The sequence below is a fragment of the Ambystoma mexicanum genome, chromosome 8 (assembly GCF_040938575.1).
Source record: "Ambystoma mexicanum isolate Mex_15411 chromosome 8, UKY_AmexF1_1, whole genome shotgun sequence".
NCBI classification, from domain to species: Eukaryota; Metazoa; Chordata; class Amphibia; order Caudata; family Ambystomatidae; genus Ambystoma; species Ambystoma mexicanum.
Window position 1 is genome coordinate 708,223,780 of NC_090929.1, and position 20,086 is coordinate 708,243,865.

At 48.3% G+C, this 20,086-nt stretch overlaps 1 protein-coding gene across 1 annotated transcript in view; it reads left to right on the top strand.

The window, feature by feature from the left end:
* The window catches only part of LOC138472375 (small COPII coat GTPase SAR1A), a 271,220-nt gene that overhangs the window by 168,870 nt on the left and 82,264 nt on the right, over positions 1-20,086 (top strand). The window contains exon 6 of the mRNA XM_069610511.1: positions 760-891. Coding sequence (XP_069466612.1) covers positions 760-891 — 132 coding nt within the window. The remainder of the gene's footprint in view (positions 1-759; positions 892-20,086) is intronic.

Genomic DNA, 20,086 nt, shown 5'->3' on the forward strand with positions numbered 1-20,086 from the left:
AAGACATCACAGTAACATTACAATGTTAGACGTGCCAGGTAGGGAGGATCTCCAGTTTGCTAAATGTGCTGCTGGAAGCACATGATGCTGCAGAGAAACATTGGCGAAACCTATAGTGCCATGGGCATTTGCTGGTTGAAGGGACAGGGCACCTTCCTGAAGCCCAATGTGGGGCCCAGTGCACTTGCAAATTAAGGCAATTGCATTGTTGCTGCCACCTTCACATTTTTGGTCAACAAACTTCACAATCTAGCAACACGGCTTGAACATTTCAATTTTGTATTCATTTATTCTGTGCAGTGATAGGTCAAGGATCAGAAAAGCCATGCTATGCTTGCTTTTTTAAAATATTTTTCTATAGTTTAATTCTGCATTTTTGCATGGGGCAAATTTAAAAATGGACGCCGTGCAGAAGCCTAGGCAAAGCGGCACACCTGATTCATGCATTTCATTCACTAATTTCTTTCCCCTAAATTCGAACAGTAACCATAAGCCCTCCTTCAGACCGTGAAGGCTACACACACACACGTCGTAGTTTTGCAATTTCAATTTTAGGTTTGCTTATTGTTACCCTTTCAATTGATGTTAAATTGTTCCCCAATGTTTTTGTGACAAGATGAACCCACACTTGTTTTAGAGGAATGACATTTTCGAAGCAGTTTATTTAATCTTGCTATGCAGGCACTTTCTGCTGTGAATGACATTCAATAGTCTGTTAGCTCAGTACAGTTGGGTGAAGCATTTTCTTTTCTGTTGCAGGCTTTAATGACAGATGAAACTATATCCAATGTGCCAATCCTCATCTTGGGCAATAAAATAGACCGTCCTGAAGCAATTAGTGAGGAGAAACTTAGAGAAAACTTTGGACTTTATGGACAGACAACAGGAAAGGTAAGCCTAAATGTAACATGCATGGTGCTATCAAGGGTGGTTTGGTAATCCTAATACTACTTTTACATTGATTTTTCTATTCAAACTGCTTTGTTTTTTGCCATTACATAACTGTGTAAGTTATAGGAGTCAAGGTTGCCCAGTGTAAGGGCTTTTGATAACATTACTGGTATTCCCTGTGACATTTCTGTCAGGCTCCTGACTGATCTCTCTCCTTCTTAGCAAGATCAGAGCAATTCCTAGAAACCATAAAAGAAAAGCGGAAGCATGTGCAATTGGTGTCACTCCACCCTATCACATGACCGTACATGCCTTAGACGTTTCTCTGCAAGACCAGATTGTACCCTTATTGCGGACCCTTCTTGTAGAGAGATGGTGTATTTTAGGCAGCTTCAATTTTTGGGAAGGAATCCCTTAGACCTAGAGTTGGGTTGAGTTCCGTTGCCAAATCTACACAGAATTGACCATTTTGTGTACTTCTCTCAACTAGTGAGAGATGCTGTGGCTAGCTAAATGCTAGCTCTCAGGAAGTGAGCGGAGTAGACAGAATACAAAGTAGCAAAGGAGTATGTACAAAATGTACTAGCAGAAAGTACCCATACTTCGCACAGGTTGTGTAGACAACATAAAGCATCAATTGTTGACAATCCATGATCCTACAGATTCCTGTTCAGTCACTTATCGTTTGATGTGCTTTGCACTCAAAGCAACTGCAGTGAGTATGGGCAAGTGTGGTTGGCTTACATACTCCGCAGCAGACATGGAGGGGAGCTAAGAGTTGGCCTGCTGCAGCCTGATGGGACCTTCTGTGCCCTTTCGCCACCTGGTGCGGTGCAGATATTTCAGGAAAGATGAGTCCTATGGCATTGAAACATGGCATTCAAGGCCTTCGAGTTTTGTTATGTCATCAAGACGCTTAAAACTGAGCTTTGTCTGGTCCTTGTATGACCAAACCGATTTCCTGCGGTACACATATAGTCGTACTTTGCACAGGTTCTGCAGACAGACATGATGACTTAAGTGTTGAAAATCAATGATGCTTTAGGTTCCGGTTAGTCATTTAGGGAACTACATGATCCTGTAGGTCGCTGTTCCGAGTCACTTATCGCTTGATGTTCTTTGCACGCTGCACTGAGAATTGGCGTGTGCGTCTGCAGCATCTGCAGTTCAGAGCTCATGCTGGCAGCAGCAGGGAGTACACATTAAATGACACACTGAAGCATTTTGTTTCAAGTAACATTGAAAATGGAATGCAGCATAAATGGACCTTCTGTGCGCTCAACTGTCGACTCACCTTAGTATGGTGCAGTGCTTTGCGGTGCAGACATCTCAAACGGTGTCCTAGGGCATTGAAACATTGTTTTTAAGGCATTGGAGTTTTGTTTCTTGCATCCAGATGTCTGCCATGAGCTCTGTCCATTCCATCTACGACCACCTTGTTTCACCACTTCAGGCACTGGTCTCGTGTGTGCAGGGTCTGAAGTCCAGGGAGCAAAGTGGGGTGTCCACAGGTAATGTAGCCAGTGATGTGGTGCAGATTGGTGGAACCAGCCCTACAGATGAGGGGTGTATTGGCCAATTTTACTCCCTAAAAATGGGCAAATGTTGCCCAAAAAATTAAAACGAGTAGTAAAAATACCCCCTCCCCAAAAAAATAAAGAAATGTAGAATCACTGTCATTCCTTCATGTATAGGTTTGCTGCAGTAATACCACAGAAAACATACTGTTTTAACTGCCTGATTGGAAGAAGTAAACATGTCTTCTAATGTGCATGAATAACTGGGGTAAAGAAATATTACAAAAATGTTTTTATGTAAAAAAATGTTTGCTTGCTTATAAAATACTCCCATTGGGGAATTGTACTTGCATCTAGAGCACTGGGTGGAACGGTGTGGAATTGTATGAGGAACAAACAATTTTCTTATATATCCTTGAAGGATAAGCAGAAAGCCAATGCCCCGGTCCATCTGCAAAAAGACGACCGTGAAGTCTAAGACAAAATCTTCAAAACCTAGCTCTCAGTATAGAAGGCTCTCGATCCAACGAGAAATCGTCGAGGGGTTTGACGGGTCAGCACCTTAGCCCCTCGAGGGGTCCATTGAAGCACAAGAAGTCTACATTGACTCCTTCGCTGACTCAAGCCGGAGCCGTTGACACTGGTATTGAAGTCGGCGCAAACTAAGGCGATTCCCGACTTTGAGGTCATTGTTGACAATTACTTCAAAATTTTCAAAGCCAGTGGTGGTACAGGGAAAGATTTTCAAACCTTTGCCTAAAAGACTTTAAAAAGTCTATCGGCCATCTACGAGGAAGATCATCCTTCTGATAAAACATAATGTGCCAGAAGAGATAATCTGAGTCCATATTAAGGGATTTGACAAAATTCAGTCAGCCAGTGGGTTGGATATCTCTCCCGAGTTAGTTAGGCAAACCAGATCCAACTGAACATGCTGACTCTTCATATAGAAAACTAATGAGTAAGGTTATGGAGTTTTTAGGCTGGAGCAGGCCTACTCCTGATGAGACGTCTTGGACCAGGGTCCCCAGATTGATCCCATTTTACCTTTTCACACTGCATTAAAGAAAAGGGTCTCTGCAGATTGGGAACCACCAGAACCTGTGGCTGCAATAAATAAAAATGTTGCCATAAAATACAGACCATCCAGCAACGACCCACAGTATCTAACTAAACGCCCAACACAAGAAAGTTTGGTGGTTCAGGCTGCTACATCTACCAAGCAGTCGGCATACCCATCCATCCCCCTTGATGGGGATAAGAGTGGATCCCTGGGTGAAAAAGGGTTTTGCGACTGGCAGTATGGCATTAAAATAAACAAATGTGACTTGCACTTTGTCACGGTTTACGTTTACCCTGTGGGACTGCGTAGCTATGGGGGCTGACCACATCCCGGAAGGGGAGGAAAGAAGCCTTCCTGGCAATCAAGAATGGTAAGGAGGCAATGGGTGAATGTCTCCAGTCAGGTCTGCTGCAGACAGCATCAACAGATCCAAGGCCCGCTAGCAGTGTTAATCAGATTTGTGTGGTTGGGGAAATCCGGGTTTGCTCCAGATGTGCAAACTAGACTACGCTACATGCCCTTTGACGGCTCAAGGCTGTTTGGCAGCAAGGCGGATGAGAGTTTGGAAAAGCTGCAGACCTGAAAAGCAGTGGCTAAAGCCCTTATTGCTGCCATTGGATAGCCTCCATACCCCTACTCTGGCTCTGCTCCATGGAGGGAGGGTGGAAGGGTGGGGGGGGGGGGGGTTGAGTCCTTTCGATTCTTCTACTGAATTGGAAGAGGACAAGCCGGTCAAAAATGTCATTCTCTCGTGGTGGACGAGGGAGAGGTAATCCAACCCAAGCAGCGGCAGCTTTACCCTCGGCCACCTCAAAACCACTCTTAGCCCTTGACTCACAAGACCCCGGTGGGAGGCACTTACTCGGCATCTGAAGAAATGGTGAGGCTTTATTTAAGATGCTTGGGCACTGGAAACTGTAGCCCAACATTACTGCTTTCCTTTCCAAAGAAGGCCTCTGGATCATCACCCAGGAAACGACTCTTTCAAAATTCCAGATCCGCTCTTTGTGTGGTAAGGTTTGACCCTGCTAGTGAAAGGTGCAATAGAACATGTACCTGTAGTGGAAAGGAACAAGGTTTGGTATTCCCCATACTTTCTGATTCCCAAGAAGGACAGAGGATTGCAACCCTTCTTGCACTTAAACTTGAACAAGTTCCTCAGGAAGGAAAAGAGGTTACCCTTTCCCAAATCCTTCAGGATCTCCAACTCCAAGACTGAATGGTGGTGTTGGACCTTTAGCATGCCTACTTTCATGTGCCTATCCATCTCGAGCACAGAAGTGAGGTTTGCAGTTGGCGGTTCTCATTATCAGTTTCGAGTTCTGCCAGTCGGGCTGACCGCCACCCGAGGGTTTTCACCAAGTTGACGGCGAGTCTCAGGTGAGGGGAGTCACGTCTACCTCTACCTGCTCTACCTGGACGATTGGCTGATCAGGTCTTGCTCACCCAAGCAAGCTTGGCAACATCTCAGCGTAAGCTGCCACTAGCTCCAGACTGAGCTTCTCCCTCAAATACAAGAAGTCCCACATGAAACCATCTCAAAGACTCTAATTAATTGGAGCAGTCCTGGATGCTTCCTCTGAAAAAGCCTTGCCCCTCCCGAGATGAGAGCTCAACACATTCTGCAGAGGGTTACCAAATTCTGGAGTGCCCAGCATCTTCCGGCCTTTTTATTATTTTTTTTCTTTTTTTAGGTTGCTCTCTCATGGCATCCAGCATTTTCCTGGTGCCAGAGGCTTGCCTGTGAATGAGATCCCTCCAATGGGCTCTCGGGACTCAATGGTCCCAGTTTTCAGGCAGAAGGTCAGACCACCTGAAAGTTCTGAGCAGTCTCTCTCAGGACCCTCTGTGGTGGGCTTGCAAGCACAACATTCTCAAGGGAGAAACTTTTTGGCGGCCATGACAAGAGATAACGGTAGTGACGGACACCTCACTCATGGGCAGCGGGCCCACCCCGACGATCTAACAATCGGCGGTCGTGGGTCTCTATCGGAGTTTAAACTACATATCAACCTTTTGGAGCTGAGGGCAGTCAGACTAGCGCTGAAGGCCTTTCTGCCCTCTGTACAGGTAAAGATTGTCCTGATGACGGACCACACAGTGGCCATGTACTACCACAACGAGAGGTGGTGTAGGGTCACTACCACTGTGCAGAGAGGCAATGCAGCTCTGGTTCTGGGCAATTCGAGAAGGAATCTCCCTGTCAGCAGTTCACCTAGCTGGAGCGGAGAACACAGCAGCAGGCGCTCTGAGCAGTCTCCCACAAGTGGGAACTAGCTCAGGAAGTCCTTCAAGAGATCTTCACCCTTTGGGGAACCCCTCAAGTGGATCTTTTTGCGACCAGTGTCAACCACAAGTGCGAACTGTTTTGCTCCAGGGAATTTCCTCCAAGAGGAGCTCTAGGGGACGCGTTCGTGGTGGACTGGGAGTTCCCACTCCTGTGCGAGTTTACTCCAGTCCCTGTCGTTTCTCAGATCAGGAGGTTGACAACGTTTGGGAAATCCATGGTTCTAATTGCTCCGGATTGGAACAGGACAACATGGTACCCGGACCTTCTGGACATGGCCATCTGCCCTCCAATGCATCTTCCTCAAAGATAGGATCTTTTCTCGCAAGAGGAAGGTAGAGTTCTTCATCCAGATATCAAGACACACTGCCTTCACGCATGGTTTCTGAAAGGCTGAGATAAAGGTATTGGGACTTTCTGGAGGATGTAGTGGAGATGTTGCTTTCAGCCAGAAGGCCAGCAACAAAATATTTGTACCGGTGCCCTGGGAACAAGTTCAGCAGCTCGTGCAGGGATAAGAATGTGGATCCCTTTCTGTGTGACACACAATAGCTTTCCTTTTTGGTAAATCTGGCAAATCTGGGGCTCTAGATTGGAACAATTAAGGGTTACCTGGCGGCGCTGTCTATTTTTAAGTGCGCTTCAAAGGAGGATTCATATTTTAAGATCCCTCTGATTGTTAGATTCCGAAGGCCTTACTAATGCATCCCCATTCAATGTACCTGTATGGGATCTCAAAAGATTTTTTACATGCATTACCTTTTGACCCTCTATGCTCATGCCCATTAAGATTGACATTAAAAACTGTTTTGCTTATTGCAAGAATGTCACCCAGTAGGGTAAGCGAGTTGCAGCCCTGTCCTGTAAGCTTCCTCATACAGTTTTCTATATAGCGTTATTCTTAAGGTGAAACCTTCATTCTTACTGATGGTAGTCTCCGACTTGCACTTGTCGCAAAAATTACTTTATCAACTTTCCACCTCTCCATCCGGGAAAGGTGGAAAGATTACATAGACTGTGGACCCAAAAAGGGCCCTGTTTTTACATTTCCAGCGACTAAATTTCGCCAAAATGACCAAATATTCATTGGCTAAACTGGCTCCAAATTTGGTTTAGCTGTTACTTAACAAACCATATTCATATGGATTATCCTGGCAATTGGTGAATGTGGTGGATTAGCGGGCCAGTAACCGCCAGTAGGCCTAAGAGCACATTCCACAAGGGGCATGGCAACCTGCTGCTCTTCAGAGGTGTCCCAATCAAAGACATTTGTTCAGTGGCCACTTGGTAGTCTGTTCATACTTTTGTGAGACATTGCTCTCTGGACTCATCTTCCAGTCAGGGAGGACAATTTGCAAAAGCATTCCTTCATTGGGTCTATGAATAGAACAAACATTAAATTTGTACTCTCCACCAAATGATTACTGCTTTGGGAGTCGATCATAAAATGAGGACTATGTGGGCGGACAGAATCCATTCGAAGAACAAGTTACCCCTGGTAACTTTCTTTAGATTGGATGTTCCTCCCACGTATTCCTAATCGCCCCTCCCAGCCTACCCTGTCGTACAATTTACATGTTCTTACACTTTACGCTTTCTGTGAGTCTACGGTACGCCTGGTAATTCCTCTTCAGGAGGTGGCGGGGGGGAGACGGAACTGAAGCCAACAGGCACTGCATGCACTTCTTATACTGATGTCGACAGTCTGTGTCCCTCACGGGACATCAACTGGAGGAAAGGGCACACAGCGCACCCTGTCGAAAAAATTGTTTTTACGAAGTAGCTGGAGATATAAGATGAGTATGTGGAACATCCAATCGAAAGAACTGTTCTGCGAGTACCTTATTATGGTATGTGTACTTTTCAAGTTATCTTTATAAAGCACGGTACATGTTCCTTTACTAGGCTAATTGCCTGAATATCTCACGCTCTTATGGTTTTGCCCTTCACTGGGACTTGTAGGCTGGTTGCCTGAATAGTTGTATTTGCTTTCTGTACTGATGTGATTTATATTAAGGCCACCCGTTAAATGTGCTGTGTTCCCTGGGATCTCCCGTGTTCACATTACGTTCACCGTAATAGGGTTATGTCACTGGGTTGGCGTTCCATCTCTTCAGCTCTTGTCAGGACCGGCTCTCTTCGGTAGCCTTTCTAAGGTGCTTGTGCTGTGGCAGCCTTCTTCAAGCATGGTATCAGCATGGAAAGGGGGTTCCCCCCCCCTTTCCTGGCCACTAGCTTCTTGCGTCCCTGTCCTGGGACTTAATCACAACAGGATACCACTCTGCTGGATGTGTATCCAGGTTGAATGTGTTGGGGTAAATTTTCATTTTAGTGCTCAATTCCTCTCACATTAGAGACCCTGAGCACTTTTGCTGGACTGAAGACATTTTAATGTTCACCCTGGACCGAGAGACCTTTCTCACTCATGTGTTTTTAATTGATATGGATTGTTATCACTGTTTTTGGAGTCTGACAAACTCCATAGGCATCTGCTTTTTGTATGGTGACACACAGCACCTTCAGTGCAGTTTCTGATAAATCCTTTTAGATTTATCAAAAGGTTTAAATACCTTTTCTTGTGTGAACTACAGTTCCCAACAATAGTAAAGTGAAATTGACTTTTCTTATCTTTTCTCTTTGTAGGTCCAGCACACATTTTATGTGGAGTGCTGTGGGGACGGGGGGGGGGGGGACATGGCTGGAGTTACCTAGTAGGCCTTTATCCTACATTCATTGACTTTTTCCTACCATTGTGCTTTTTCTACCACAGACTGAACCCTCACCTGCAGTACAGCAGCCAGGGGTGACCATTTTGTCAAAATGGCCCTTTTTTTTTTTTTTGGCCATTTTCTGTTTGAGATCTTTCTTGGGGTTTACTCTGTGCATTGAGACTGACTTGAGCCCTTTGTCTTGCTTCAGCCCTGAAGCCCGTCTCTAGCTGTGTCTGGAAGGACAAGATGTGAGGTAGGGTCCCGAAAAGCCCTTGTCCTTTGTCTCTAGGAATGCCTGAATGCAACTAGTCCTGATTGGCTGGCTGTCCTTTCAGGACAGCCACCCTGCTGTGATCGACAGCCTAGGCTGTGCATAAATGGGAGAAACTTGCTTAAAAGGCAAGGGTTTTGGGGCTACAGGCAGTGTCGACCACTGGGAGAAACACCTGATGAAGAAACCATGAACGAAGCACCACTGTAGCAAGACCAGAATCGAGCTGGACCACTCTTCGTTAAACCAAAGGTACTGTTTAGGCTTGGGTAATTAACTTATCGCCTTAGCCACACACTTCTAAATTGGGAATTGCATTGGCTGACATCTTGGAGTTGATTCAAACTCTCTAACTTTGCAAGACTTTGATCTAATAAGTGAATCAGATCCATAGACTGTGTCCCAAATTACTTTGGATGTCCTGGCTCCCTGAAGGCTCTCGTAGTCCATTGACTGATACTGTTTGTCCCTCATAGGTGGTAGCATGTATACTGTTACTGCTGGGAAAGTCTATCTAGATTTTATTGGAAGATTTAGTTGTCGTCACATATACTGACAAAATGGCTAACCCTTTTCCTTCCCTAACCTTTCCTTTCTGCAACCTCAGAATCTGCACAGTATACTAGCGAGATATATAAATGCCATTACTGTCCTTGTGATTGAAGTCACCTCAGGGTGTAGTAATTGTGTAAGAAGCACATCCAAAGATTATCCACAAACTTGTTTTGATTCTGAAAAGTGATTTTAAAGTAGATTTACATGGTTACAACAAATTGCCTTTTTAAAGAATGCTCATTTAAAAAGTGATGTTAATTAAATAACTGTCAACCTTGCGTGTAAGTGTTTTACTTGTATTTACGGATTTCATTTGTACAGCTCACATTTACCCCTCTTGAGATGGGTCTGGTTACCCCTCTTGAGATGGGTCTGGTTACCCCTCTTGAGATGGGCCTGGCTGCTCAATCACACTACCAACTTGTGTATTAGACCTATGCCAAAAGGCGGGTTACCTAATACCAAGCAGATAAGTGTCTAGTCTCATACAGTGCAACTACACCAATTCTTACCTAACACAATGCAACTCTGGCTCTCCACTGTACAGACCTTTGGTCAGGGTGCCTTGAATATCCCTATTGGGACTCTCTCAAGTGCAACGGTTTGGTATTCCCCCCCGCAGACTATTTGGAAAGCTTGTTCCTCTGGGCTGCTCACCTGCGTGCAAAGCAGCATTCTCTCTGGCTTACCAGCTTCCCTTCTCCAGTTGGTTTGAAACTCCCGGGTCACTGACACCATCTTGTCCCTTCTCCAGCATGGGGTCTGGCAGGGATTCACATGCTCATGAATATTCCTTGTCGTCTGGCTCGGAATCCTCTGTAAAGAAAGAATCAATTTAGTTTCTGAACGTTTTCTCCTAACCAATCACTGGTCTCTGGGTCATAGTGCCCCCAGCCAATGACTGCCCTCTACCTAAGCCCCTCTTCTGGCATCCATCTTCAGATTTTTGCTGCACGTTCAAGCGTTGGGAGTCCTCGGATCTCGTGCTATAGCTCTCGAGCTTTTACTGTGTTTTGCGATTTATTATTTTAAATATTTTTTTTATTCTCTTTTTCTACGTTTTGCTCTATTTTTCAGTCAATCGAGCCTCAAGCTCATCGATCCATCAACCGAATAACGGGGACCCGTTTTCTAAACTTTTTAGGCCCCTCAATGGTGGTTTTTCATGAATCCACTTCTGGAGGATTCCAGAAGATTCATGGAGGCCTACACCGCGTGGACATGGCCGAGGATAAAGGACTCAAAGCCTCTGTTCAGGATCTGCCCAGGATGCGGGCTGCGGAACATCTTCCTGGACGATGGGCACTCCCTATGCCTTTATTGCCTACATTCGGACAGCTCGCATGTGGAGGAGGCATGTGCGTTCTGCTAGGACATGGTGCCACGCACCATGAAGGACCGTCGCAAGCGACTCACTGAGTGGCTGCAAACTAAGATCCCGGCGGCAGGCGAGCCCCGGCAGCATGTTTCTCCCAAGAGAAAACCTGAGCGGTCTTCTAAGACCTTTGAGGGCGCTCTGGCGACAGGGACCCAACATAAGGCAAAGCACTGAGTCTGCAGGCACCAGGTGTGCCATTGGTACGGGCTCGGCGGCAGCCAGGCCGGGCGCAGCATCGCTGATGCCGTCAAGCACGAGCCAACGCTCCAGCTCGGCGAAGAAAAGGAAGTCGGACCACCCCGGGTAAGCTTCATGAGAAGGCCCGGTCGACTCCAACGGGGAATGCTAAGGGGTAGCAAGGCATTGACCCCCGCCCCCCCAAAACAGTGAAGGCCTCAAATGCACCCAAGGTCATAGGTCCAGGTTCACCAGGCTAAGGCATCGATTGAGGGAGTGGTAGCGTCTCTGGCTAAGACCGCCAATGCGGCCCCAGTAGAGACGGCCCCCAAGCCAAGAGTTTCCCTGCCCACTCAGGGAATCATTTGTTTTGCCCATTGAAAAGACCCCCGTGAAGGCGATGCCAATCATCTCCCCGAGGCCGTCGCCACTGGCCAAGAAGAGTGGGGGGAGGCGTGGGGGGGCACGTGAGTCCTGCCGGACCCAGATATCTCCGAGGAGGAGGAGCTCTTCGGCCTGAAGACAGTGCTGGTCAAGAAGTTTGTCAAGGCCATGTCCTACGAGAAGGACCCCGACGAGGCGGACGTGGAAAGCGACGAGGGAACCGACGAGGGGCGGGAGGACGGTGAGGAACCGGAGGACACAACGCTGCCAACCAAGCTTCCATCACAACCGTTGTCGCCACCGACGGACAGGTCGGCAGACATCCTACAAGCTCTGCACACAGAGATGAGGACAAGGATGACCGTGCCTCTGGCGGGCGATCCAGCGGCGCCTGGACAGTCAGGGGACCCTCCGCCCAAGTGGAGACGAGTCCACCCTGCCATCCTTCACCTCATCCCCTCTGCAGAGGGACGAGCCGACGGGGACAGACGGCGACGACGGAACAGACTTCCCGTCGCCGCTACCCCAGGATTCTCCACCCAACGGGATTGGCTCGTTCCAAGCCATGATCGCGAAGGGATTCCTTTGCCGGTGCCGAGAGGCATTTGGGATGAAGGCTGTCCCTCCTGAAGAACCCATCCTCGGCCCTGGCAAAAAGACTGGTACGAGAAGAAATACAGGGTGCCAGACTCTGCACCGAAGTGTCTACGATCACAGCCGTCCCAGGACTCGGTGGGGGCCAGGAAGAAATCTGCAGGATCTGCGGCATTGACTTCCACTTCCCCAACGGACGGCGAGGGAAAGAAGCTGTACGCCATGGGACGGGTCAAAAACCCAATGCTCTCCAAATCCCTTTCCTGCCCTCAACCCAAGATACACTGACAGTGCAGGTCGCGTTTGAGGACAAAAACATTGAGGCCAGAGAATTGAAGAAAAAATGCTGTCCACGACCAATAAATATAATACCCTTTTACAGACCGCGAACCACCACGCCAACCCTCCCTTTCTCCCTCTGAAATATCTACATACGAAATAGAAATTCTAATGTCCCCGAGATCCACAGCATGTTCAGAAAATACAATCCAATCAAATTATTCTCGAACATTTCTTACCAGGTTCGTAAATCTCTCCTTTAGAGAAGGCAGGGTGCCCAAGTCTATTAAAACGGTCTGTTACCCCATTGCTGAAAAAACCCTTTGAATGAATTGTCCTCCCAAGTATTCCTTCTTTTTCCAATCTCAGTTTTGCTGCCTCTGAATGCAGGGGGTGCTGTGCGTTGATGTCACTCGCAGGCCTCCGTCTCAGTGTCGGCGTCACTGCATGTATATGCAGCGCCCGCTGGCCTCAGTTCTGTTTTTCCACACTTTCAGCTTTATATGCGTAACGCCTAGTTCCTGACAGGAATATTTGCTAAAATCTACTTCGAATTTCATCTGACTGTTAGGCAGAAACCTGTGCAGTTCCCTTAGGGAACACTACAAAAGATTTAAGACTACAGGTGTTGGCAGTAAACCCACTTGGTAGCAGTCTGTGCCACCCAGGTTTACCTGGTAGCTGTGGCTGAGCAGTCAGACTTCCCTCAAGAGAGTTAGGCTGTATGCAGAGTATACTCAATAGGCACTCAGATACAATAATACAAGCAAACACTGACCAGAGCTTTGGTATCAAAGTATATAATTTTTTATTTAAAAACACACAGTTGAAACACTCCAGCACTCTTATTGTAAAATATTCTAAACAGTTACTATTATGATATATACACCCCTTTTTCCCTATCAGAAAATCACAGTAAAACACCACTTATGTTCATACAGAGGTGAGCGCTTAACTAGATTGCACTATAATAAGTTTGTGATAAAGGGAGGGAAAAAGACAGAATAGGAAGAGGCACACCACTCTACGATTCCAGAACACTGTTAGCAAGGCAGAGAGCAAAAAGTCACTGGTGAGTCAAAGTCCAAAGGCTGGGCCCACTCTTAGAGAGAGCAGAGCACAAATGTGCCAAAGATCAGTTACACTAGGCTTAGAAAGTCTTGCAGAGGGTTCAGAAAAGCGTTGAGAGGCTTAGAAAAGTTTAGCCAAGGTGTCCCAGGCTAACCCAGGTTCGAAAGCCGAGGGCTAAATCTACCCTGTACAGTCGGTAGCAAGGGAAGCCAGGCGGGACACTGTACCTTAAGTGGGAATGATCCTCCAGCGGTGGCAGTTGTTCCTGGTAGTGGGTGCAAGTTGCATCGTTGTCCAGGGGAAGAGAAGATCTCGACTTGGAGGAAAGATGAAGGTCGTTGCACTACCAGGGCAGAAACCAGCCGCAGAGTTTTCCGGTTAAAGGTGGTACCTTTGTCTCGCTGTCGTGGTAAAACGTGGTATCCCGGTTGCCAGGGTGCTTGGCACGGGCAAGGCGGCCACGAGATACGTCGGGAAAGCGAAAAGACAGTGAAACTGGTTATCCCGTCCAGTCAAAGGAAAAAGACCCTCCGGCGGGAGATCTCCTCTGTCTTTGGGAAAAACGGTGAGGCAGTCCAACAGAGCTCCACCGGTGGTGGTGTCGTGGCAGGTCGGCTCAGCTTCTCCCTCGTCGGATTCTTAGGTCCTGTGGCGACTTCTGAAGGTCCAGTCCCCAAAGCCCTGCTTTTATGCAGCAAACCCCCATTCACTCAGCCTAGCTGTCACTCAAACATGCTAAGTGGTGAGCCGGTCGGCTCACCACTTGGGCCAATCAGGACGGAGTGCGACTTGAGTTGCCTAGGCAACTCAGTCCAGGGTGCCTAAATTCCACTCCACCCCTCCTAATTACCCCAGACACAGTGGCACCACTTTGGAGGGCTTCTGTGGAGAAGCCCGCCAAAAAGTGGAACAAAGGGCTCGACTTGGGTTGGAGTCACAGAAGAGAACACAAACGCCATTTTAGAATCAAGTTTTGGCAAAAAAATACCAATCGGAGAATTAATATTAATTAAATAAACCGGCGGCATGTTCGAGGCTACCGTAAATAATTAAATAAAGGTAGTAGCCTAAAACAATGGGAAATCCCATAGGAAAATATTTGCGGTTGAATATAAAAAGTAGTATCCACTGCCACCAGCCAAAACTCGATCAGGGGGGACGGAGACGTGCCCCCTCGACTAACAGACCCTGGGGCAATCGAATTGCCCCAGCCAATACGTCCACAATATGATGGTTTGTACGGGTTCTGTTCAGAATTTAAGACTAGTAAAGTCAATGGTGACTTTACATGCCCTGGGAGACAGTAGTCAGTCCCAGGGTATGGAGTCTATACTGGGGGGTCTCTATGACACCCCTGTGTCACTGCACTGAGGGTGCTGTGTAACACGCATCACAAAAACACGTGAAGCCCTACGGGGTAAAAGACCCCATAGCCCATTAAACACATCTAGATTCAAAGAAACACACTCAAATCATGCCCAAGAGTGAGGGTAAAAGAGTCTCACTCTTGACAGGAGAAAAAAATAAACCCCAAAAATCCAGCAAAGCTGCTGGGGGACTCACTAGGTTAGGAAATTCAGCCTAAACAGAGAATTCTCCCTAACACTGACCAAGTTTTGATACGAATGGCTTCGTCTTCAGTGTCGTCCACTCCTCGATCCGGCTTCAAGAAGGGCTGTGACACTGGTGCTAACATGCCCATGACAGACCCTCACAGGATATACATGTGGTGCTTGGGGTCGAATCATCCGTCTTCAGAGTGCAAGGGCTGCCTGTCGATGACGGCCAAAGCTTTGCAAGAGCGTAGAAGGAAGCTTGCGGCAGATAAGCCCCAGAAATCCCCTTCTACTCAATCTAAACGAAAAACCTCTTGACGAGTAGACAACTTCTCGTAAAAGTTCCAAACGTTCTCGTTCACAAAGTTGTTCTCCCCATTCGTCAGCTTGGAGGTATGGGGGGAGGGGGGAGGCGTCATAGGTTGCCATCATCCTTTAGTTCAACGGAACGGGTTGTTGGCCCCACCAAATCCAGTTCACCAGCCCAGTGGGAGGCGTTTAGACTCAGAATGGTCAGTGTCTTCACGAATGCAGCCTTGCCCCCCCCCCCCCCCCCTTCAAACACCTAAAGGCGATGCTCTAGTCGAAAGACCTTGAAGCACAGGAGCTGTGCGTCGGGCCCGGACCGCAAATCGATGTTGAAGGAGACCATTATGTCAGGAACGAAAAGTGTTATCAGTGCCGATTTCAGTGGAGAAGCCATCGACGCCTCGAGTGTCAACCGCCTCGACGCCACAGGTGTTGATTCCATTGACACAATCGTCAAACCGATCGACTATTCTGTCAAACCATCGATGCTTTTATCGAAATAGTCAACAATTTGTCGACTTCAGTTAAAAAAATGTACAATCCTCTGCCACGTTCAGACTTCTCATCTCTTCAATTTATGAAGAGGCAGATTAATCTTCTGATGACAAAAGGCCCTTTGGGCTGCAGTATGGGACACCATCATATCTGAGGCACTCTTATCAGAGGACTCGCATGAAGAATGTATAAGAGTCTTCATGAGGCTAGTGGGATTGACCTCTCCTGAGGCTGAATTTGGAAGGGCAGGCTTTGGGGGACCACGCTGAGGTAACATGCAGACAGCTAAGGTGAAGGGTCATGGAATATATTGTATGGACGAGACCCACACCTGTTTTTGAACAGTATGATATCACCTACATATTGAACAGGTGGCCAGAGGAGGATCCTATTGTCCCTTTTCACCAAGCCCTGCAAAGGAGGGTGGGCTCTAATATGGAGGCACCAGGTTATTCCAGCTGTAACAAAAAGCTGACCGCCAAGTAGAGTCTCCAGCTCTGAACCTTTTTACCTCTCAAAACATCCTACTCAGAAAGCCTTATAGTGCAGGCAGATACTTCAACAGGCAGAAAAATGCCTACCCCACCATACCTCAAAATAGAGGTGAAAAAGGGTATGACGCCATGGCCAAGTGTTTTTTTCGGCCGGTAGTATGGCTTTAAAGTCGGCCAACCCTACGCGCATGCTAGTGAGATTCACACACCCTTTGGGAGTGCATTTCTATGGCAGCTGACCATATTCCGGAGGGTGAGGAGTGAGACTCCAGGTGCGAGTCCCTCCAGACTGGGCTCGACTCCGACAGTATCAGCAGAGCTATGGTGGCTAGTACAGTGATACGCAGATTTGCTTGGTTGCAAAAGTCAGAATTTGCCCCAGACATACAATCCAGGCTTCTCAACATGCCCTTTGATGGCACGCATTTATTTAAAAACAAAGCGGACGAGTTTGGAGAAGCTGCAAACTTCCAAGGCGACAGTAAATTCCCTTGGAGCTGCAATAAGACCAACTCCAAACCGCCTCACAGGTACGCCCTAGAGTTTTGGGTCCTTTCGCCATCATTGCACATTTGGAAGGGGCAGAGGACAGCCAGCTCAAAGAGGACAGACTTTTTAATCTCTGGTGCGTGGGGAAGAAGTACTAAGACTGCAACAGCAGCGGCTGCCTTACCCTCAGCCACTGCATCAACCGCTCCAAAACCTCTCCGAGGTATTCGTTCACAAGACTGCCGTAGGAGGTGGGTTATCACAGCACCTGACAGAATGGCAGGCTATTACTTCAGATGTTTGGGCATTGGAAACAGTGGCCCATGGTTACTGCCTACCTTTCCTGCAAAAACCTCAGTCATCCACCGTGAACAACTCTTTGGAGGTTCCAGATCCGCTCCTTATGCAGGAGATTTTAACCCTGCTAGAGAAAGGTGCTATAGAACCAGTACCTGTAGCGGGAAAGAACAAGGGTTGGTACCCCCATATTTTCTAATTCCAAAGAAGGAAGGATTGAGACCCATCTTGGACTTGAGAGACTTGAACAAGTTCCACGGGAAGGACAAGTTCAAGATGGTAACCCTTTCTCGGATCCTTTAGGTCCCTCCAGCTTCAGGATTGGATGGTATCATTGGACCTCCAGGATGCTTACTTTCATGTGCCATGCACATCCATTACAAGCACAGCCAGTACCCGAGATCCATCATTGGTGGTTCTCATTATCAGTTTCAGGTTCTGCCATTTGGGATTACCTCAGCCCGAGGGTTTTCACCAAGCTAATGGCGGTTGTGGCAGCGAGTCTCAGGAGAGGGGATTCACATCTACCCCCTACCTGGACGATTGGCTTATCAGGACCAGTTCCCCAGAACACGCCTTGGAACATCTCAGCTCCACCTTCACTGGTTGGGCTTCTCCCTAGACTTCAAAAGTCCCACATGATACCATCTCAAAGACTCTAATTTATTGGATCAGTCCTGGATGCATCCCTGGGAAAAATCCTCGTCACCAGAGGTGAGGGCTCAAGACATTATGCAGATGGTGACAAAATTCCCAAATGCAACAATCTCCCGGCCTTCGATTTTCTGAGGTTGCTCGGTCTCATGGCATCCTGCATTTTTCTGGTGCCAGAGGCTCACCTGAGAATGAGATCTCTTCAGTGGGCTCTCAGGACCCAGTTCTCAGGAAGGATTTCAGATCTCCTACGAATCCCAAACAGTCTGGTTGGATCGTCAGTGGTGGTGTACCTGTTGGGAGAACATCTTGAAAGGAGAACCTTTTTGGCAACCATGGCTGGAGATGAGTGATGTACGCTTCACTCACGGGGTGGGGAGCCCATACCAACGATTTAACCATTGGCAGTCGTTGGCCTCTGCCGAAGTCCAAACTACTTGGTAATCTGACTAACGCTGAAGGCTTTTCTGCCCCCTGTACGGGGAAAGAATGAACTGATGGGCGACTCAGTGACCATGTACCACCTCAACAAGAGGTGTAGGGTAACTACTACTGTGCAGAGAGGCAGAGCAGCTCACCTTGCTGGAGAGAATACGACGGCGGACACTCTGAGTAGGCGGAGCAGTCTTCCACAAGTGGAAACTAGCTCAGGGAGTCCTTCAGGAGATCTTCACCCTTTGGGGATCCCTCAAGTGGATCTGTTCGCGACCAGTGCCAACAAAGTGCGACCTGTACTGCTCATGGGGAATTTCCCCCCAAGAGGAGCTCTAGGAGACGCGTTTGGTGGACTGGGAATTTCTACTCCTGTACGTGTTTCCTCCTGTCCTTGAGTCGTCACGTAATCGGGAGGTTGTGAAGGTTGACTAAATCCATGATCCTAATTGCCCCGGTCTGGGCCAGGAGGACGTGGTACCTGGGACTTCTGGACATGTCCATCTGCCCTCTGATTCGTCTTCCACAATGAGAGGACCTTGTCTCGTGAGAGGGTGATCTGGTTCTCCCTACGGATATCAGGACTCGGTCTTCACGCATGGTTTTTGAGAGGCTGAGATAAAAGGATTGCAACCTCCTGGACGACGTAATGGAGGTTTTGCTTTTGGCCAGAAGGCCAGAAACCAAATCTTTATCCCACTGCCACTGGAATAAGTTCTGCAGCTGGTGTGATCTATTGCATCTAGCAAATCCGAGGATCCAGATTGGTACCATCCAGGGATATCTGGCAGTGTTTTCTATTTTTAAGCGCACTTAAGAGGAAGTCTCCTACTCAAGATTCCTCTAGTAGTAGAGTTTTTAAAGGGACTAATGTTTACCCTCCAATCCCGTTTCAAGTCCCAACATTGGATCTTAACTTGGTGTTAAACTACTTGATGGGAGCTCCTTTCTTCTCCAACATGGGGTCTGGCATGGATTCACATGCTCATGAATATTCCCCGTCGTCAGGCTGGGAATCCTCGGTAAAGAAAAAACCAGTATCAGTTTCGTTTCTGATCTGTCTTTCGTAGTAACCAATCACTGGTCTCTGCGTCATACTGACCACAGCCAATGACTGCCCTCTACCTAAGCACCGCCTCTGGCAGCCATCTTCAGATTTTTACCGCACGTTCATGTGTTGGGATCCTCGTGCTATTGCTCTCGAGCGTTAGTGCTATTTTTTCACGTTTTTTCTCAAACTTCGTTTTTTTCGGTCAAAAGAGCCTCAAGCTCCACCGACTCTCCATCCGATCAACGGGGACCCGTGTCGGATTCGTCTGCGCCCCTCAAGGGTGAAGATTTCGTCGAGCTACGCTTTTGGAAGACTCCAGAAGTTTCTCAGGCCCGGACATGGCCCAGGAGAAGGGAAGCTCGACGCCCGGAAAGCTGTTCAGGATCTGCCCTGGATGCCAGCTCCAGAACGTCTTCAAGGAGGACGAACACTCTTTTTGTCTCTACTGCTTACATGAGGACAAGACGCACGTGGAGAAGGACTGCGTTTTGCGGCAACATGTCGGAGTGGACCATGAAGGACCGCCATCAACGTCTCGCCAACTGGCTGGAAGGGAAGAGCCCGTCCGGCGAGAAGAAGAGGAAGAAATCCGAGCGGTCTTCTAAGACCTTTGAGGACGCCCCGGCGACGGGGGTCCAACATAAGGCCAAGCACTGCGAGTCCGCTGGCACCGGGAGCGCCGAACGGTCGGGCTCTACGGGCGCCAGGCTGGGCGCACCCTCCCCGGCACCATCAACCACGAGCCAACGCTCTGGGTCGGGTAAGAGGAAGGCCGAGCACCCGGCGAGGCTCCTGGAGAGGCCCCGGTCGAGCTCGAAGGCGGAGGGGGAGCGAGGCAGTGCCCCCCCCCCCTCAAGGATAAGGCGGTGAGCGCACCTAAGGTGGTGAAGGCCTTAATCCATCCGGCCAAGCCCTCTATCGAAGCTGTCGCGGCGGCCCTGGCTCAGCCTGTGGAGGCTACACCAGTGGTGGCGACCTCGGGGCTCAGAGTCTCCCTGCCACCTCGGAGGGAGTCCTCTTTTGTGCCCATCGATAGGACCCCCGTGAAATCCCCCGTGGGGAAGAAAAAGGGGGGGCAGGGCGTCGTCGTAGATTCGGCCTCAACCTCGGAGGAGGAGCTGGTCGAGGTCT